The sequence below is a fragment of the Bos grunniens genome, chromosome 14 (assembly GCF_055505025.1).
Source record: "Bos grunniens cultivar Pamir isolate PY7600 chromosome 14, Bosgru_T2T1.0, whole genome shotgun sequence".
NCBI classification, from domain to species: domain Eukaryota; kingdom Metazoa; phylum Chordata; class Mammalia; order Artiodactyla; family Bovidae; genus Bos; species Bos grunniens.
The window spans coordinates 60035781-60052350 of NC_141178.1; the positions used below are offsets into that span (position 1 = coordinate 60035781).

Consider the following 16570-nt stretch of genomic DNA (forward strand, 5'->3'; position numbering starts at 1 on the left):
CATGCCCTCCTCCAGGGGATCTTCCCAACCCAAGTATCGAACCTGCATCTCCTGCGTTGGCAGGTGGGTTTTTTATCTGCTGAGCCATCATCGGGGAAACCATGAATACCTGGGATGAAACCACTGGCCACTGTATTCCAAGCAAGGCAAAAAAAAAAAAAAGTGTTGCATTGCAGCTACCACTGTTTGAAGACTGATTGTGTGAAATCAAAAGTGGTCGTAAAATAAATAACTTCTGAGTAGCAGGAAACATAGAACTAATGGAAGAGAACTGCTTCTCTAATCCTGCCAGAGAAGCCTTTCTTTTCGCTTTCCACCCCGAAGTAGCAAAATGCCAACGCTGAGAGTCCAAGACAATGATGGACGGCTTTACAGATGGGCTGTTGTGTTTGCTTCTCTGTGGCACTCCTCTGCACAAGGCCTCTAAGCACCAAGCTGACTGGACTCACACATCTTGTCCTGGCTTCTATCTACACCAAGGAGCATAAAGTACCTAGCAGTGCTTGAAAACTCCCAGCAAGGCATTCAGGGCTTTGGTCTCCAGCTGGTTGAGCAATATTTGAAGAAGACAGAAACAAGAGGAGATACAATAACAGCAATTTTGAAAGAGAACGGAGTTGGAAAATTTTGCAGTATGTGCTTTTAAGACTTATTATGAGGCTACAGTAATCAAGATGGTGTATTTTGGCATACAAATAGACACACCGATCAATGAAATAAAATAGAGAGAACAGAAATACTCCCACACATATATGGCTGAATGATTTTTAACAAAAGTCTAGCCTTTTCAATTGAGAGCATTTCAATGGGAAAAGAATAGTCTTTTCAACAAAGGGTGATGGAATAATTGTACATCCACCTGAAATAAAATGAGCCTTGGCCCTTACCTACGATCATATACAAAAAATAACCTCAAATGAGTCAAATACATCCAAGGTAAGCACTATAACTATAAAACTCCTACAAGAATACATAGAAAGTCCTGTTATTGAGCTAGGCAGAGATTTCCTAGATGGGACTTGAAAGATATAAACCCTATATCTTACAAAAGATGTAAAAATAGAATTTTATTGTATTTTAAACTTTTGCTAATTGAAAGTCTCATCAATAAGAAAATTAAAAAGCAAGGTATGTACAGATGTGAGAGTTGGACCATAAGGAAGGCTGAGGACTGAAGAACTGATACTTTCAAACTGTGGTGCTAGAGAAGACTCTTAAGGGTCCCTTGGACTGCAAGGAGATCAAACCAGTCAATTCCAAAGGAAATCAATCCTGAATATTTATTGGAAGGACCAACCCCACGTCCAAGGAGCGGTGGCTGCGCAGGCACAGGAGGGCCTAGAGGTGCTATCCCACGTTGAAGGTCAGGAAGGGCGGCGGTGAGGAGATACCCCTTGTCCAAGGTAAGGAGCAGCGGCTGCGCTTTGCTGGAGCAGCCATGAAGAAATACCCCACGTCCAAGGTAAGAGAAACCCAAGTAAGATGGTAGGTGTTGCAAGAGGGAATCAGAGGGCAGACACACTGAAACCATACTCACAGAATACTAGTCAATCTAATCATACCAGGACCACAGCCTTGTCTAACTCAATGAAATTAAGCCATGCCCTTGGGGCAACCCAAGACGGGTGGGTCATGGTGGAGAGATCTGACAGAACGTGGTCCACTGGAGAAGGGAATGGCAAACCGCTTCAGTATTCTTGCCTTGAGAACCCCATGAACAGTATGAAAAGGCAAAATGATAGGATACTGAAAGAGGAACTCCCCAGGTCAGTAGGTGCCCAATATGCTACTGGAGATCAGTGGAGAAATAACTCCAGAAAGAATGAAGGGATGGAGCCAAAGCAAAAAGAATACCCAGCTGTGGGTGTGACTGGTGATAGAAGCAAGGTCCGATGCTGTAAAGAGCAATATTGCATAGGAACCTGGAATGTCAGGTCCATGAATCAAGGCAAATTACTACTACTAAGTCACTTCAGTCGTGTCCGACTCTGTGCGACCCCATAGACAGCAGCCCACCAGGCTCCCCTGTCCCTGGGATTCTCCAGGCAAGAACACTGGAGTGAGTTGCCATTTCCTTCTCCAATGCAGGAAAGTGAAAAGTGAAAGTGATGTCGCTCAGAGTCATGTGCGACTCCTAGCGACTGCATGGACTGCAGCACACCAGGCTCCTTCGTCCATGGGATTTTCCAGGCAAGAGTACTGGAGTGGGGTGCCACTGCCTTCTCTGTCAAGGCAAATTGGAAGTGGTCAAACAGGAGATGGCAAGAGTGAATGTCGACATTCTAGGAATCAGCGAACTCAAATGGACTGGAATGGGTGAATTTAACTCAGATGACCATTATATCTACTACTGCGGGCAGGAATCCCTCAGAAGAAATGGAGTAGCCATCATGGTCAACAAAAGAGTCCAAAATGCAGTACTTGGATGCAATCTCAAAAACGACAGAATGATCTCTGTTCATTTCCAAGGCAAACCATTGAATATCACAGTAATCCAAGTCTATGCCCCAACCAGTAACACTGAAGAAGCTGAAGTTGAAAGGTTCTATGAAGACCTACAAGATCTTTTAGAACTAACACCCAAAAAAGATGTCCCTTTCATTATAGGGGGCTGGAATGCAAAAGTAGGAAGTGAAGAAACAACTGGAGTAACAGGCAAATTTGGCCTTGGAATACGGAATGAAGCAGAGCAAAGACTAATAGAGTTTTGCCAAGAAAATGCACTGGTCATAGCAAACACCCTCTTTCAACAACACAAGAGAAGACTCTACACATGGACATCACCAGATGGTCAACACTGAAATCAGATTGATTATGTTCTTTGCAGCCAAAGATGGAGAAGCTCTATACAGTCAACAAAAACAAGACCGGGAGCTGACTGTGGCTCAGATCATGAACTCCTTATTACAAAATTCAGACTTAAATTGAAGAAAGTAGGGAAAATCACTAGACCATTCAGGTATGACCTAAATCAAATCCCTTATGATTATACAGTGGAAGTGAGAAATAGATTTAAGGGCCTAGATCTGATAGATAGAGTGCCTGATGAACTATGGAATGAGGTTCATGACACTGTACAAGAGACAGGGATCAAGAACATCCCCATGGAAAAGAATGCAAAAAAGCAAAATGGCTGTCTGGGGAGGCCTTACAAATAGCTGTGAAAAGAAGAGAAGTGAAAAGCAAAGGAGAAAAGGAAAGATATAAGCATCTGAATGCAGAGTTCCAAAGAATAGCAAGAAGAGATAAAAGAGCATTCTTCAGCAATCAATGCAAAGAAATAGAGGAAAACAACAGAATGGGAAAGACTAGAGATCTTTTCAAGAAAATTAGAGATACCAAGGGAACATTTCATGCAAAGATGGGCTCGATAAAGGACAGAAATGGTATGGACCTAACAGAAACAGAAAATATTAAGAAGAGGTGGCAAGAATATACAGAAGAACTATACAAAAAAATCTTCATGACCCAGATAATCACGATGGTGTGATCACTCACCTAGAGCCAGACATCCTGGAATGTGAAGTCAAGTGGGCCTTAGAAAGCATCACTATGAACAAAGCTAGTGGAGGTGATGGAATACCAGTTGAGCTCTTTCAAATCCTGAAAGATGATGCTGTGAAAGTGCTGCACTCAATATGCCAGCAAATTTGGAAAACTCAGCAGTGGCCCCAGGACTGGAAAAGGTCAGTTTTCATCCCAATCCCAAAGAAAGGCAATGCCAAAGAATGCTCAAACTACTGCACAATTGCACTCATCTCACATGCTAGTAAAGTAATGCTCAAAATTCTCCAAGCCATGGGGCTGGTGCACTGGGACGACCCAGAGGGATGGTATGGGGAGGGAGGAGGGAGGAGGGTTCAGGATGGGGAACACATGTATACCTGTGGTGGATTCATTTTGATATTTGGCAAAACTAATACAATTATGTAAAGTTTAAAAATAAAATTAAATTAAAAATTAAAAAAAAAAAATCTTGTCTCCAGCAACTCAAAAAAAAAAAAAATTCTCCAAGCCAGGCTTCAGCAATACGTGACCCGTGAACTTCCTGATGTTCAAGCTGGTTTTAGAAAAGGCAGAGGAAACAGAGATCAAATTGCCAACATCCGCTGGATCATGGAAAAAGCAAGAGAGTTCCAGAAAAACATCTATTTCTGCTTTATTGACTATGCCAAAGCCTTTGATTGTGTGGATTACAATAAACTGTGGAAAATTCTGAAAGAGATGGGAATACCAGACCACCTGATCAGCCTCTTGAGAAATCTGTATGCAGGTCAGGAAGCAGCAGTTAGAACTGGACATGGAACAACAAACTGGTTCCAAATAGGAAAAGGAGTACGTCAAGGTTGTATATTGTCACCCTGCTTACTTAACTTATATGCAGAGTACATCATGAGAAACGCTGGGCTGGAAGAAGCACAAGCTGAAATCAAGATTGCCAGGAGAAATATCAATAACCTCAGATATGCAGATGACACCACCCTTATGGCAGAAAGTGAAGAGGAACTAAAAAGCCTCTTGATGAAAGTGAAAGTGGAGAGTGAAAAAGTTGGCTTAATGCTCAACATTCAGAAAATGAAGATCATGGCATCCGGTCCCATCGCTTCATGGGAAATAGATGGGGAAACAGTGGAAACAGTGTCAGGCTTTATTTTGGGGGGCTCCAAAATCACTGCAGATGGTGACTGCAGCCATGAAATTAAAAGACATTTACTCCTTGGAAGGAAAGTTATAACCAGCCTAGATAGCATATTCAAAAGCAGAGACATTACTTTGCTAACAAACGTCCGTCTAGTCAAGGCTACAGTTTTTCCAGTGATCATGTATGGATCTGAGAGTTGGACTGTGAAGAAAGCTGAGCGCCTAAGAATTGATGCTTTTGAGCTGTGGTGTTGGAGAAGACTCTTGAGAGTCCCTTGGACTGCAAAGAGATCCAACCAGTCCATTCTGAAGGAGATCAGCCCTGGGATTTCTTTGGAGGGAATGATGCTGAAGCTGAAACCACAGTACTTTGGCCACCTCATGCGAAGAGCTGACTCATTGGAAAAGACTCTGATGCTGGGAGGGATTGGGGGCAGGAGGAGAAGGGGACAACAGAGGATGAGATGGCTGGATGGCATCACTGACTCAATGGACTTGAGTTTGAGTGAACTCCGGGAGTTTGTGATGGACAGGGAGGCCTGGCGTGCTGCGATTCATGGGGTCGCAAAGAGTCGGACATGACTGAGCGACTGAACTGAACTGAACTGTGCTGAAGCTGAAGCTCCAATACTTTGGCCACCCACTGTGTAGAGCCGACTCATTGGAAAAAGAGATGCTGGGAAAGACTGAGAGCAGGAGGAGAAGGGGGCAACAGAGGATGAGATAGTTGGATGGTATCACCAACTCAAAAGGACATGAATTTGAGCAAACTCTGGTAGATAGTGAAGGACAGGAAAGCCTGGTGTGCTGCAGCCCGTGGGGTTGCAAAGAGTCGGACACAACTTAGCAACTGAACAACAACAGACTGGGAGAAAACATGTAAAACATATATCTGAATACTTTATATTCACAACATATAAAGAACTCTTACTACTCTAAGACTGCAAAGACCCAACAGAAAAGATTTGAAAAGACACTGTGCCATAAAAGACACAGGAATGACAAACACCAATAGTTACTAGGGAAATGCCAATTAAAACCATAAAGAGCTATCACTAAACACACAGCAGAATGGCTAAAATTTAAACGATGATAACACCAAGTGCAAGCAAGAATACAGAGCCACTGGAATTCTCGTAAGCTGCTGCTGGGATGTGAAATGGCATAGCTACTTGCAGAAGCAACTTGCAATTTCTGATAAGAGTTAAATATACGATTACCATGCAACCTACCAATTTCACTGCTAGATGTTTACCTAGGAGAAATAAAAATGTATGCCCTGTAAAAAGACTTGTACCTGTACTTGTAGTCTTGTCAGATCCCACACCCCCAGCCCACATGCGGTGACCCACAAGTGTGCAGGATATCATGGCCATGGAGGTCTCCCCTCTGAGGAGCAAAAGGTTCAAGCCCCATGTCCAGCACCCCAGTCCAGGGAAACTGCACCAGGAAACAAGTTCTCACAAGGTCTGACTTTAAAAAACAATAAACCGCAGAGCTGACATACAGGAGAAACCGAGACTGCCCTTGAAGATCTTGTGCACAAACTGACTCAATCTATGCCCCAGCAGAGGTGGCAGCTTGACAAGCGCCGGGTCACATGAGGAGCTTCACCGACTAGAGGTAACTGAAGGTGCGTGCTGGGGGCAGGGGTGGAGAGCCGCCTTCAGGGGCAGGCAGTGTGCGTCCAGTGCGATGGGCAAACTCTGTGCTGCGGGCCTCACATCCTCTCCAGCTCATCTCTCAACCTTCTTCTGAGGCAGCTCCTCACAGGGGCCCCATGTGATGGATGAGAAAACCGGGAGAATGAGTGCTGACTGCATGGAACATGGCTTTAGCATCTGTTTACCCCTTGAAAATGGGGCGTGTGTATGTCCCTAAAGGTGAAGAGGGAGAACACGTGGTGTGTGTGTGTGCACGCTAAGTCACTTCAGTCGTATCTGACTCTTTATGACCCCATGGACTGTTGCCTGCCAGATTCCTCTGTCCACAGGAGTCTCCAGACAAGAATACTAGAGTGGGTTACCATGCCTTTCTCCAAAGGATCTTCCTGACCCAGGGATCGAACCCGTGTCTCATGTCTCCTGCATTGGCAGGTGGGTTCTTTACCACTTGTGCCCCCTGTGAAGCCCAGAACACCTGACTGTTGCTCAGTCGCTAAGTTGTGTCTGACTCTTTGCGACCCCATGGACTGCAGCACACCAGGCTTCCCTGTGCTTCACCATCCCCTGGAAAACACCTGCTAGCTTCATGTGAAAACCACTCCTATCCGCCCAGCCCATAACTCATTAACTCAGCTTCAACTTGAGTTAAGAGTTTTGGTTGCTCCAGTCTCTTCATGTTTCCTGGGGATCAACTCTGATGATTCCTGATAGCCAGCATTTCCCTTCATATCCCCACGACTTATGAACTTACACTCCTTGAGAACAGTGTATTTCCTCTAATTCTGAACACTGCTAATCCCTCCTGGGTTTGAGACTTGGGGCTGCCTGCACAACTCGGTCCTCAGCTCTCTGGAGCAGAGGCATGCAGCCCAGGCCTGGCTTGAACCTTAGCTGCTCCAGCAAGCCCACCAGCCTCCCTTCGGGGGGCCTGAGCGCCTGGCCACATGTGGCACAGCTGCCATCTGGTGGCCATGGGTGGTAACTGCACCAGCCCACCTGGTTGTGTATTCCCCTGAACACAACAGGCTAGACCCCTTTCTCAGTCCTCAAGCACTTCATCTCTAAAGCAAGTCAGGTCTGTGTGCTAGTCTTAAAACTTCCTCTAATGTCATTTAATCTAGATTTCCCAATGTTTCAAGATTTCTTTTAATGTAAGCCTTGTGAAAAATTTTAAAATCCTTTGAATGTTTAAAAGAAAAAAAAATTATATTCACAGACATGGCTTCATAAAATACAAGAAACTTAGTTCTACCCCTCAGCATCTTTGTATATCTTCCCAAATGTATGGATACAGAGTTAATAAAGCAAGAGCATGACAAGCACTTTGTATTTGCCCAGCACACCTTTATGAGGCACCCACCATGCCCCAGATCAAGTAAAATGCTAGATCTGGGATATAAATGTGAGAAAGACTCGGCTCCCAGTCTCAGACTTCAGTGCATCAGAACCCGTTCATTTTAAACAAGTGCATTACACAGCACAGCATCTCTCATTCATGTTCGTCACTCCCAATTTATCTTTCCCAGTATCATCTGGGCCTCCCAGGACAACATTTGATGACATATTACTAAAAACTGTATGCTACATGCCACATTTTTCTAAGACCTCCTGGTTGTTATGAGTGATTTCCCCCATTTCCCTGGTATGCCTAAATAACATGGGTGTGTGCATGCTAAGACCCTTTGGTCATGTTCCACTCTTTGCGACCCCATGGACTATACCCCACCAGGCTCTTCCATCCATGGGATTTCCCATGCAAGAATACTGGAGTGGGTTGCCATGCAACCCAGGGGATCTTCCCCGACCCAGGGATCGAACCCTAGTCTCTTGCATTTCTTGCAGGTGGATTCTTTACCTGCTAAGCCACCAAGGAAACCCCAAATATCACTCCTTCCAAATTAAAAGCAAAAATAATTTCCCTGTGTCTCTGCTCTGAAACATTGCCACAAATCTTCAATTTGTCAAAAACAAACAAACAAACATGCGGTATCTGCAAAATGCAATAAAGCTAAATGCAGGTATGTCTCCACAATTTTAGTCCTTTTATTTCACCAAAATTTCTCATTGCTCATTACAGAAGCTTACATAACATTACAATTTCCATATTTCATTTAGAAGAGTGCATCACTCAATGCGGAAAAATCATACTCTATGTAGAGGTGGTATTCCTCTGGTTAAATAAATAGCAACCCATAATTTTTTATGAATTTACAATTCAAGCTGAACTGAAATAGAAAATCAAGGTATTCTTTATGTAAGTAATTACTTTTAGCTCCCCAATGCCAAATTTATGTTATATTAGCACCTCCATATGTAGCTCCAAAACCATTAATTTTTCTATTTTGAGTCAATTCCAGACAAGAGACATAGATTTCCACATTTTATAAGACTTGTTTCTATACCATCAAACAATGAAAAACAAGAACCTAAAAAGATTCCCTGGTCAAGACGGAGGCAAAAATACCACAAGTATTCAAGAGACAATTTATGGTTCTCAGCCTAATCAAATTTATTTCTCCTTCTAAGCAACATGTTTTTATTTATATCTAATTAAATGTTTTATTAACACAGGTGGACATGGAAAGAAATCTGTAAAGTTCTTCACAGCAGTTCTTTTTTCCAAATTTGAGAACTCTGAAGTCACCTTTCTCTTTTCTTTTCCAACTTAAATCATTCCAGTTCCTCTCATTTTTCTTCACAAAGCATGCCTTAAACTTTTTCATTTTCTCTGACCTATTTAAATTTCTTGACATTTTTCTAATGTTAAAGAGATTATAATTTCTAGGCAAAGTACTGGAGAGCCAGCTGAGTGGTACAGCATCATTTTCTACCCATGAGGAAAAATGGTGAGTCCTGTCCTAAGGAAATACTTGCAAGTTCATTAGACAGATGTTATAAGGAAAGTAGATTCAATACATTTGGCACACACACACACAAACATTGCAAGATTGTTGTGACACTCTTATAATCATACTTTCATCAAATCAGCAGTTAAAATTAATAAATGAAGTAATCTATGTCTATTCCAATAACTCACTAATACCTTCAATACACATTTTGCACTAAGTTGACATTAAAAAAAGGGAGGGAGAGATGTAATTCCTGTCCTCAGGGCATTTATGATATCTTAGGAGGAAAATAAGAGAAATAAGAAATTATACATGTTCAAGAGAAAAACGCATAGAAAATTCAAAAAGAATAAAAACCGAGTCTGTAACTGCTGGAAAAATGGAAAAATACAGGAGTGATGAAAGTCAAACTGGATTATCCAGTGGCAAGATTTCTAGGGTAAGGTCGTTCTGAAGAAGTGGGAAATTCTTAGAGGTATCTAATCCACGTCCAGCCCATGTGCTTCATCTTTTCCTAAGGAGAAAACGCTGATGAAAGGCTGCGCTAATACTGAAATCGGAAATCTGCTTGTTCATCACGGCTTTCAAGATCAGTCCAATGTAATTAGTTTTCCTCTTCCCAAATGAAAAGATTTTCATCTTCAAAAATATAAAATATTTCTAAGATATTTCTGTTGCTAATACCTAAGAATGTCTCAACTTGGCAAAACAGGCGGGCTTGGCCAAGCATTTCAAAGGACAAATGATAGCTGTGTTCTCTGACTACTTGGTTGAGATTCGTTCCTGAGTTCTGGAATCTGCTGTTTAATAAGTTGTTGTTCTCATCAACTACTTCAAAGATTTCCTTTGTCTGACTGCTGGGGTCTTGTGGATTTGAATTCACCTGACCCACAACTAACAACAACGTATGCAAGAAATTCTTTAAATATGACTGAAATTTATTGAAATTATTTTCTTCCTCTAAGCCCAAACAGTTACTTTGTTTTAATTTTCTCCTTCTGTCCATCAAGTCAAATGTGTTATTAAAATGAGGCCAAACGTGTATATTGCCAACGGCATTATCAGTAAGTGCTCTTCTACTTCTTGTTTTATTGTTCTTGTCTCTGAACATGGTTTTGCTTGACTGTCGTAAACATGGGTGTATCTTCATCCATAACTGGAGACTCAAAGAATTTTCAACATCAGAATCTTTGCAATATGCAAATCCTCGGTGTTCCTCATTTACAGGCTGGTTAATCACAGTCAGTATTGGGCAATGTTGACCACAGATATTATAGAGTTTATCCAAAGAGTCGCCTTCCTGAAGGGCGCCATGAATTACATTACTACCAGCCAACGGTTGGTTCCTAACAGCACCATCAGAGACAGGATGGACTTTGTTACCAGCAGATGCGAAGACATGAGTGGCAGACGTACACACTCTCTCTGATCTAAGGTTACCCTTCTCCTCTGCTGGATGATTGGGTTCTCTCTCCTGAGCACAAGCTTCATCTTGAGTATCTAGCTCATCGTCATGGAAGGGCTCCGAGTCACTACAATGAGGCACGTTAAAATAATTGCATCTCAGCTCAGGAGGCTGAGTCAGTTCCTCTAGCTCTGAGGAGGATAGTTCAGCCATGTTTGGGCCTGGAGCCAAGTTTCCAAAATGTGAATACGGAACCTCGGTGCTGCTATTATCCAGTAGAGTATCCACTGATGTGGTGTCTGCATGGCCACACGGGCCAGAACATTCAGGCGATGACACTCTTAGCAAATGATTTTCTTTCAGGAGCCACTTGCCCTTGTCAATCAGTACTCCCTCTTCCCTGTCCCTGAGGATTCTTTTATGATCATTCTGTTTTGTACCATGTTCTGCAATGTCTTCCCTGGGATAACTGGCCCTTACGTTATTAACATCACATTTATCTCGTTTTTGCTCCGGAAATTTCTGCAACACAGTTGAATTACTAGACACCCGTTCCAAAGAGCCAAGTGACTGACCTTCAGGATCATAAAGGCCTACTTTCCCAGTGCCCTGAAATTCCACAGAATCACAGGGATAAACCTGAGATGTGTGTGTAGATCCAGGGAAAAAAGATGGTCTCATCATCTCTGCTTTACCATAAAGTTTCTCTATTGTCCTTTTAACAAATCCTTTGTTGCATTCTTTCTCGGGGGTCATCTCCTCATCACTGTCACTGGGACCTTCGCTGGATGCTTTGTATGACGGTTTATTCTCACTGTTTTGTCTATAATCTGACCAATCAGAAGTTCCTGACCTTCTTAGGCCACTTTTAAAATTGAGAGGGGACTCTGCAGAACTTCCAGCTTCCAAGCTTTCCACCATCTTTCTGACTTTTGTTTCAGTTTCTCCTTCACTGGGCTCCTTTTCCATGTTTTGCTTAGAATCATAGCAAAATACTAAAGATGGTGGTGTCACCGGTTTCCTACTGATTGTCTCACAGATTACACCATCCTTTCCTTCTTCTGCACCATTTCTGCTGGACACTTCGATCAATTCCAAACTTTCACCAGCCTCTAACTCCTTTCGGATCAATTCTTCAGTCACTTGCTCCCCTGAATTTACCTTTCTATTAAAGATATCAGTGTTCTGGTTTTCTAATTCCTCAAAAGATTCCATTTCTGAGACGTTTCTTTCACTTGATGTCATGCTGTTGGTTGTTGAGCCTGGTTCTTCAGAAGTCTTTGAATCCTCCTTATCAAAAGATGTATATACACTTTTATCCTGAAATTTCTTTAATGAACAACTTTCAGATTTACCTAAAGAACTATGTTCTCCATCAAGTTCTGATTCAGTTGTATTTTGGAAAGAGCCACAGTGGCTTAAATTACTGATACTTTGGTGTGACACCAACATATTAGAGCCGTGTTTACACTCAGGGTCTGCCAAAATATTTCTGTCTTTCTGAACTTCATCAACTCTTTCTAACTCTTTAGTCAATTCCAAATTATCAGCTCTCTCATAGATACGGTTTTGTTCATAAGCGCAACCCTCATGAGAAGACACAGCCTCAGTAAGTGAAGAGATGTCTCCTAAGAAACAAGCCTTGTTCATGGAAGTCTGATCCATGGTACAGTCGTCACTGGGGAAAGAATCTTCACTGAGGTGACAAGTCTCTTCTGGAGGGTAAGTCTTAACTACAGTGCCCATTTTACGTGGAGATCGAGTCACTGCTGTAACACAGACTTCAGAGACTTCCTCACCGGCAGTATGGCTTCCATCTAAAGAGATTTTCTGTGTTTTTTCATTTTCAGCGCACTGAGGAATTATCTGAATGTTGGGTGTAGAGCAATTTGCAGAAAGACCTATTGGACCCACATCCTGTTCTTTCTCAGTGAGTCCAGAGTGATTCGTGGTTGATTCCACTAAGCTGGCCACAGCGGCCTTCGAGTCATCAGCTCCCTCTGTGACGGCAATGTGCTTCAGCACCTCCAACAATGCAAGTGTTTCTGAACTTCCACTGGTCGCCTTGAGAGCGTCACCTGGACAGAAGCTACTCACACCTCCCTTTAGGGTTAGCACCAAGAGCCAAGCTAGAAGTACATTAGTGGAGGAATTACGTATCAAAGAAGGGAAGGGAACTTCTGAAAGTGGACCTGGCATCTGAACAACTCCATTCTGAGCCTTGGGACTACTAGGAACCAAAGCTTGCAGCTGGTGAAGCAGCTGAACTGGTGATAAGTGCTGTGGGGTGTCCCCTTCCAGATCTACTTGTACGGCAGTCTCGACGCTTGGCCCTTTTGCAGCAAGGTTTATGTCTTTGTAAACAAGGCTCATCTCTTGCCCTGACTTTGCAGCAGATACCTGACTTTTAGCATTAGGATCATCCGTAGCTGACTGTGACAAAGTACAGAATTCATGAACAGAAAGCAAGTAAGTATCGTTCAGAGAGTCAGTCTGGCTCTCACAGTGATCTTGGATGAGTTCTTCACTGCTATTTTTGTCAAAAGACATACCTACTCTCTTACCTAGATTGTCTCCTGTCAAACTGGCACTTTTAGTTGTGTGTCTATTACTTTGCAGAATAGAATCATTTCTTTTTCCAGAACTAGTGTGGGAACTGTTTCCTGGAAGAAAACCGTTATTATAACTCGCCACATCCCTTTCCTTTTTGTATACTGGAGCTGACTTGCCAAGCTGCAAAGCTGCTTGTGGACTTAAGTTCTGCAACCATCTTTGTACATAACTTTGAACTGAATGATGGGTAACATTCTCAGGAAAAACAGCTTTTTCCAAAGAAGCCAAGGAATTTGCCCTAGTTGTGACATGCTGCTTACTTACAGTAGTATCTGATTTCAACTTATCCCTTTTTTGTTTTTTCTGGCTCCTTAAAGTTATGTGTGAATTATTAACTTTTGAAACTAAACTCCTCTTTGACGTTCCTCTCAAATACCAAGAGGCTGTTTCTGCCTGAGACTCTGGCCCACAAAAAGCATTGGGTTTTTGCTCAAGGAAGTTAAACAAATGAAATAAATTTTGATTTTCAAAAGTATTTTTGCAATATCCAATCTCATTATGGGAAAACACTTTCTCTCCTTGACCAATTTCTCTTTTTGTAGGTCCCCCCAAGTTTACTTTGTTTAGTGGTCTGGATTTTCTTCTGGCTAAAAGTCCTTGAATCTTAGGTTTATGAATAGTATTTAATTTATTTCTAGGGAAATTTCTGGAATTCACAGGATTATTACCTTTCGAAGAAAAATAATTTGATTCAATTACCGTATCACTTGCATGGAGGTCTTTCTCACAAAGTATGGCCCCTTTGAGGGAACTATGTGAATCTCGCAATATGGTTTCCTGTGCAATTCTACCTCTTGTGTTCATTCTCTTATTCTTCCTAGGGATTCTTTTAGTTGCCATCTCTCCAGCCTGATGCTGAGAATTTATCACATGCTGCTGAGATTTCATCTTTTTTTTGCTAGCAACAGAGGATGAAATCTGCTTTTCATTTTCTGGAAGTTTTGTTAAACCACAATGAGAAAATTCATGAATCAGTTGGTCGATTCTTGTAGTGACAGTAGAGTTTCCTACTGAAGCTGGGGTCTTGGAAATAGTTTTGTCAGTTCCAGGGTTGTTACTTGAAGAGTGAGCTGCATCTCCTAAGAAAGGGCTGGATCTATCATCGGTGTTACCGCAAGTTCTTAAATTCCTGACCCTAGCTTTGTTGTCTGCTATGACATTATCAACTATACCTTCCTCCACAATTGACTTTTCTGATGTAGTCTGCGGCAAGCCACCATTATGGGACATCTCTAACGTCTTCTGACTTGTAATTTCTACAACACCAGCACTTACTGCACTTGATTTGAGCAATCTGCTTTCCTTTTTTCTTTCTAAAGATGACGCTACCTGCTCATCGTTATCAACTTGAACAAGTATGGGTCTGTTGGACACAGATGACATTTTACTGCAAGAATGTGTGACCATGTGATACTCAGACTTGTTTTCCCAATCTTCCCTTTCTTCATTGTAGGAAAACTGCCCAATCATTTTCTCTTGAACCTCAGTTTCAGATACTAAGGTCACACTCCCTATCACAGACTTCTTCTGCCTCACTCTCCTTGGTCCAGGTGTAGGGGGCCTGTAGAAACGATGCTTCACTCGATCCTGAGTTCCCTGGGTGGCATCTGTGTCCAGAGCAGGGTTCTCCCAGCTGGTAGAACTACCAGTTTCAACATCTTGATCTTTCACTTGAGTGTTCGCCTCCTCCGCTAGACTGTCCACCTGACTACCACCTTTCTCCAGAGGTGAGACGTCTGCGGACAATGAACACGCAGTAATCTTTACACCAGATGATCGATCATCCGTTCTCCCTGGGAGACTGTTTATTTCACTTTTTTCACCATTATTGGACAGATCAGCTCTACAGAGAGTGGTTGTCCATTTTATGGTTTCCTCCTCTTTTATCTTGAATCGAATTTTCATCTCAACTGTCATAGTACCATCCTGATTAAAAATAATTGATTTCTCAACATCATCTTCAGAAGGATATATCAATAAATTCTGAGAATCACTTTTTTCTAATGCCAAGTAATTTTCAGAAGCAAAAGAATGATCTGAGTAGCAATCATTATTCTGCATTTTCTCAGAAGAAAGAGAATAAATCTGAGACGTTGGGCTTGAAGATACATGTGTGCTCACTTTCAAGATTTTAAAAGTAAAACACAACGTGGAAGACAGAGAAGTCATAAATATCCAATAGAGGATGCAGCAAAGAAAGAAAAGAAGAAAATGAACGATTAGTATGAAAAATACCCTATTTTCTAAATGTCATAGTAAGATGTTGTTAAGTTTCTCACCTCTATGTATTCATTTGGTCACTTTAATTCATGGTAATATCTGGTACATTTCTACAACATACTCTTTTAAAAAGAACTTAAATTCTACTTCAGAGAGGAAATTCACAGAATTGTACTTAAGTCTTAATGAGTTTAATAAGGTAATTTTAATACAGAAAGTATAAAGTAGAAACTGCTAAGGATTCTAGCAAAAATAAAGAGGTTTCTGTGAGGTTTGGTTTTGCTGTATTATTCTGTTTCACAGTACTGGACTTGGGGTGTAATCCAGTGCTGCTTACCTATCCATACAAGCAAGGGATAGATTTTTGGTTGTATTCATCTTCCTTTCAGTATGTATCAGAGAGAGGTATCTATAGCATTACCAAACTGAAAACAGTTTTATAGTTTATTTTAAAGGCAAAATTAACTTAGTAATAATTATTAATCTAACATTATCTTCTATAAACAGTACATTTAATTTAATGTCAGTCACAAAACAGAAGAGCGCGTATCACAAACCCAGATATCTAGATATTTTTTTAACATGCATCTCTAGCGATGACCTTGGCACTCATGCTTCCTCAACTCAGTCAGATTACTACCTGTAGCTTGTATAGATGTGCACATGCTTGTGCTGTGCTATGCTCAGTCGCTCAGTCGTGTCTGACTCTATGTGACCCCATGGACTGTAGTCCACCAGGCTCCTCTGTCCATGAGATTCTCCAGGCAAGAATACTGGAGTGGGTTGCCAAGCACTCCTCCAGGGAATCTTCTTGACTCAGGGATTGAAGCCAGGTCTCTGTCGTCTCCTGTACTGGCAGGTGGATTCTTTACCACTGAGTCACTTGGGAAGCCCTTTGCATATACTTACCATCAATTCAGGGTATAAGGCTAGAGATACTTTCTCTTATTTTGAGAACACATTTACCAAAATTATAAATGAAAATGTTTCACTCATTATAATAAAAAGTGAATCTAAGGGCCTATGGCTTTTACTGGAATAACTTCAGAAAGTGGAGCATATATGTAGTTAAGAGAATTTTTTAAAGTCAATCAATTAATCTGAGCTCAGCTGTGCTACATGGTATTTATTATCTATAGAAAACTCCAAAACTACTGGTGCGTCACTTACTCATATCC

General features: G+C 41.7%; 2 protein-coding genes across 4 annotated transcripts in view; both read right to left on the reverse strand.

The window, feature by feature from the left end:
* The window catches only part of RP1 (RP1 axonemal microtubule associated), a 149041-nt gene that overhangs the window by 95008 nt on the left and 37463 nt on the right, over positions 1–16570 (reverse strand). The window lies entirely within an intron of this gene.
* On the reverse strand, positions 8796–15269 carry LOC147359495 (oxygen-regulated protein 1). The gene has a single exon (XM_086335464.1). It carries the CDS (start codon positions 15231–15233, stop codon positions 9759–9761), a length of 5475 nt encoding a protein of 1824 aa, XP_086191590.1. The 5' UTR covers positions 15234–15269; the 3' UTR covers positions 8796–9758.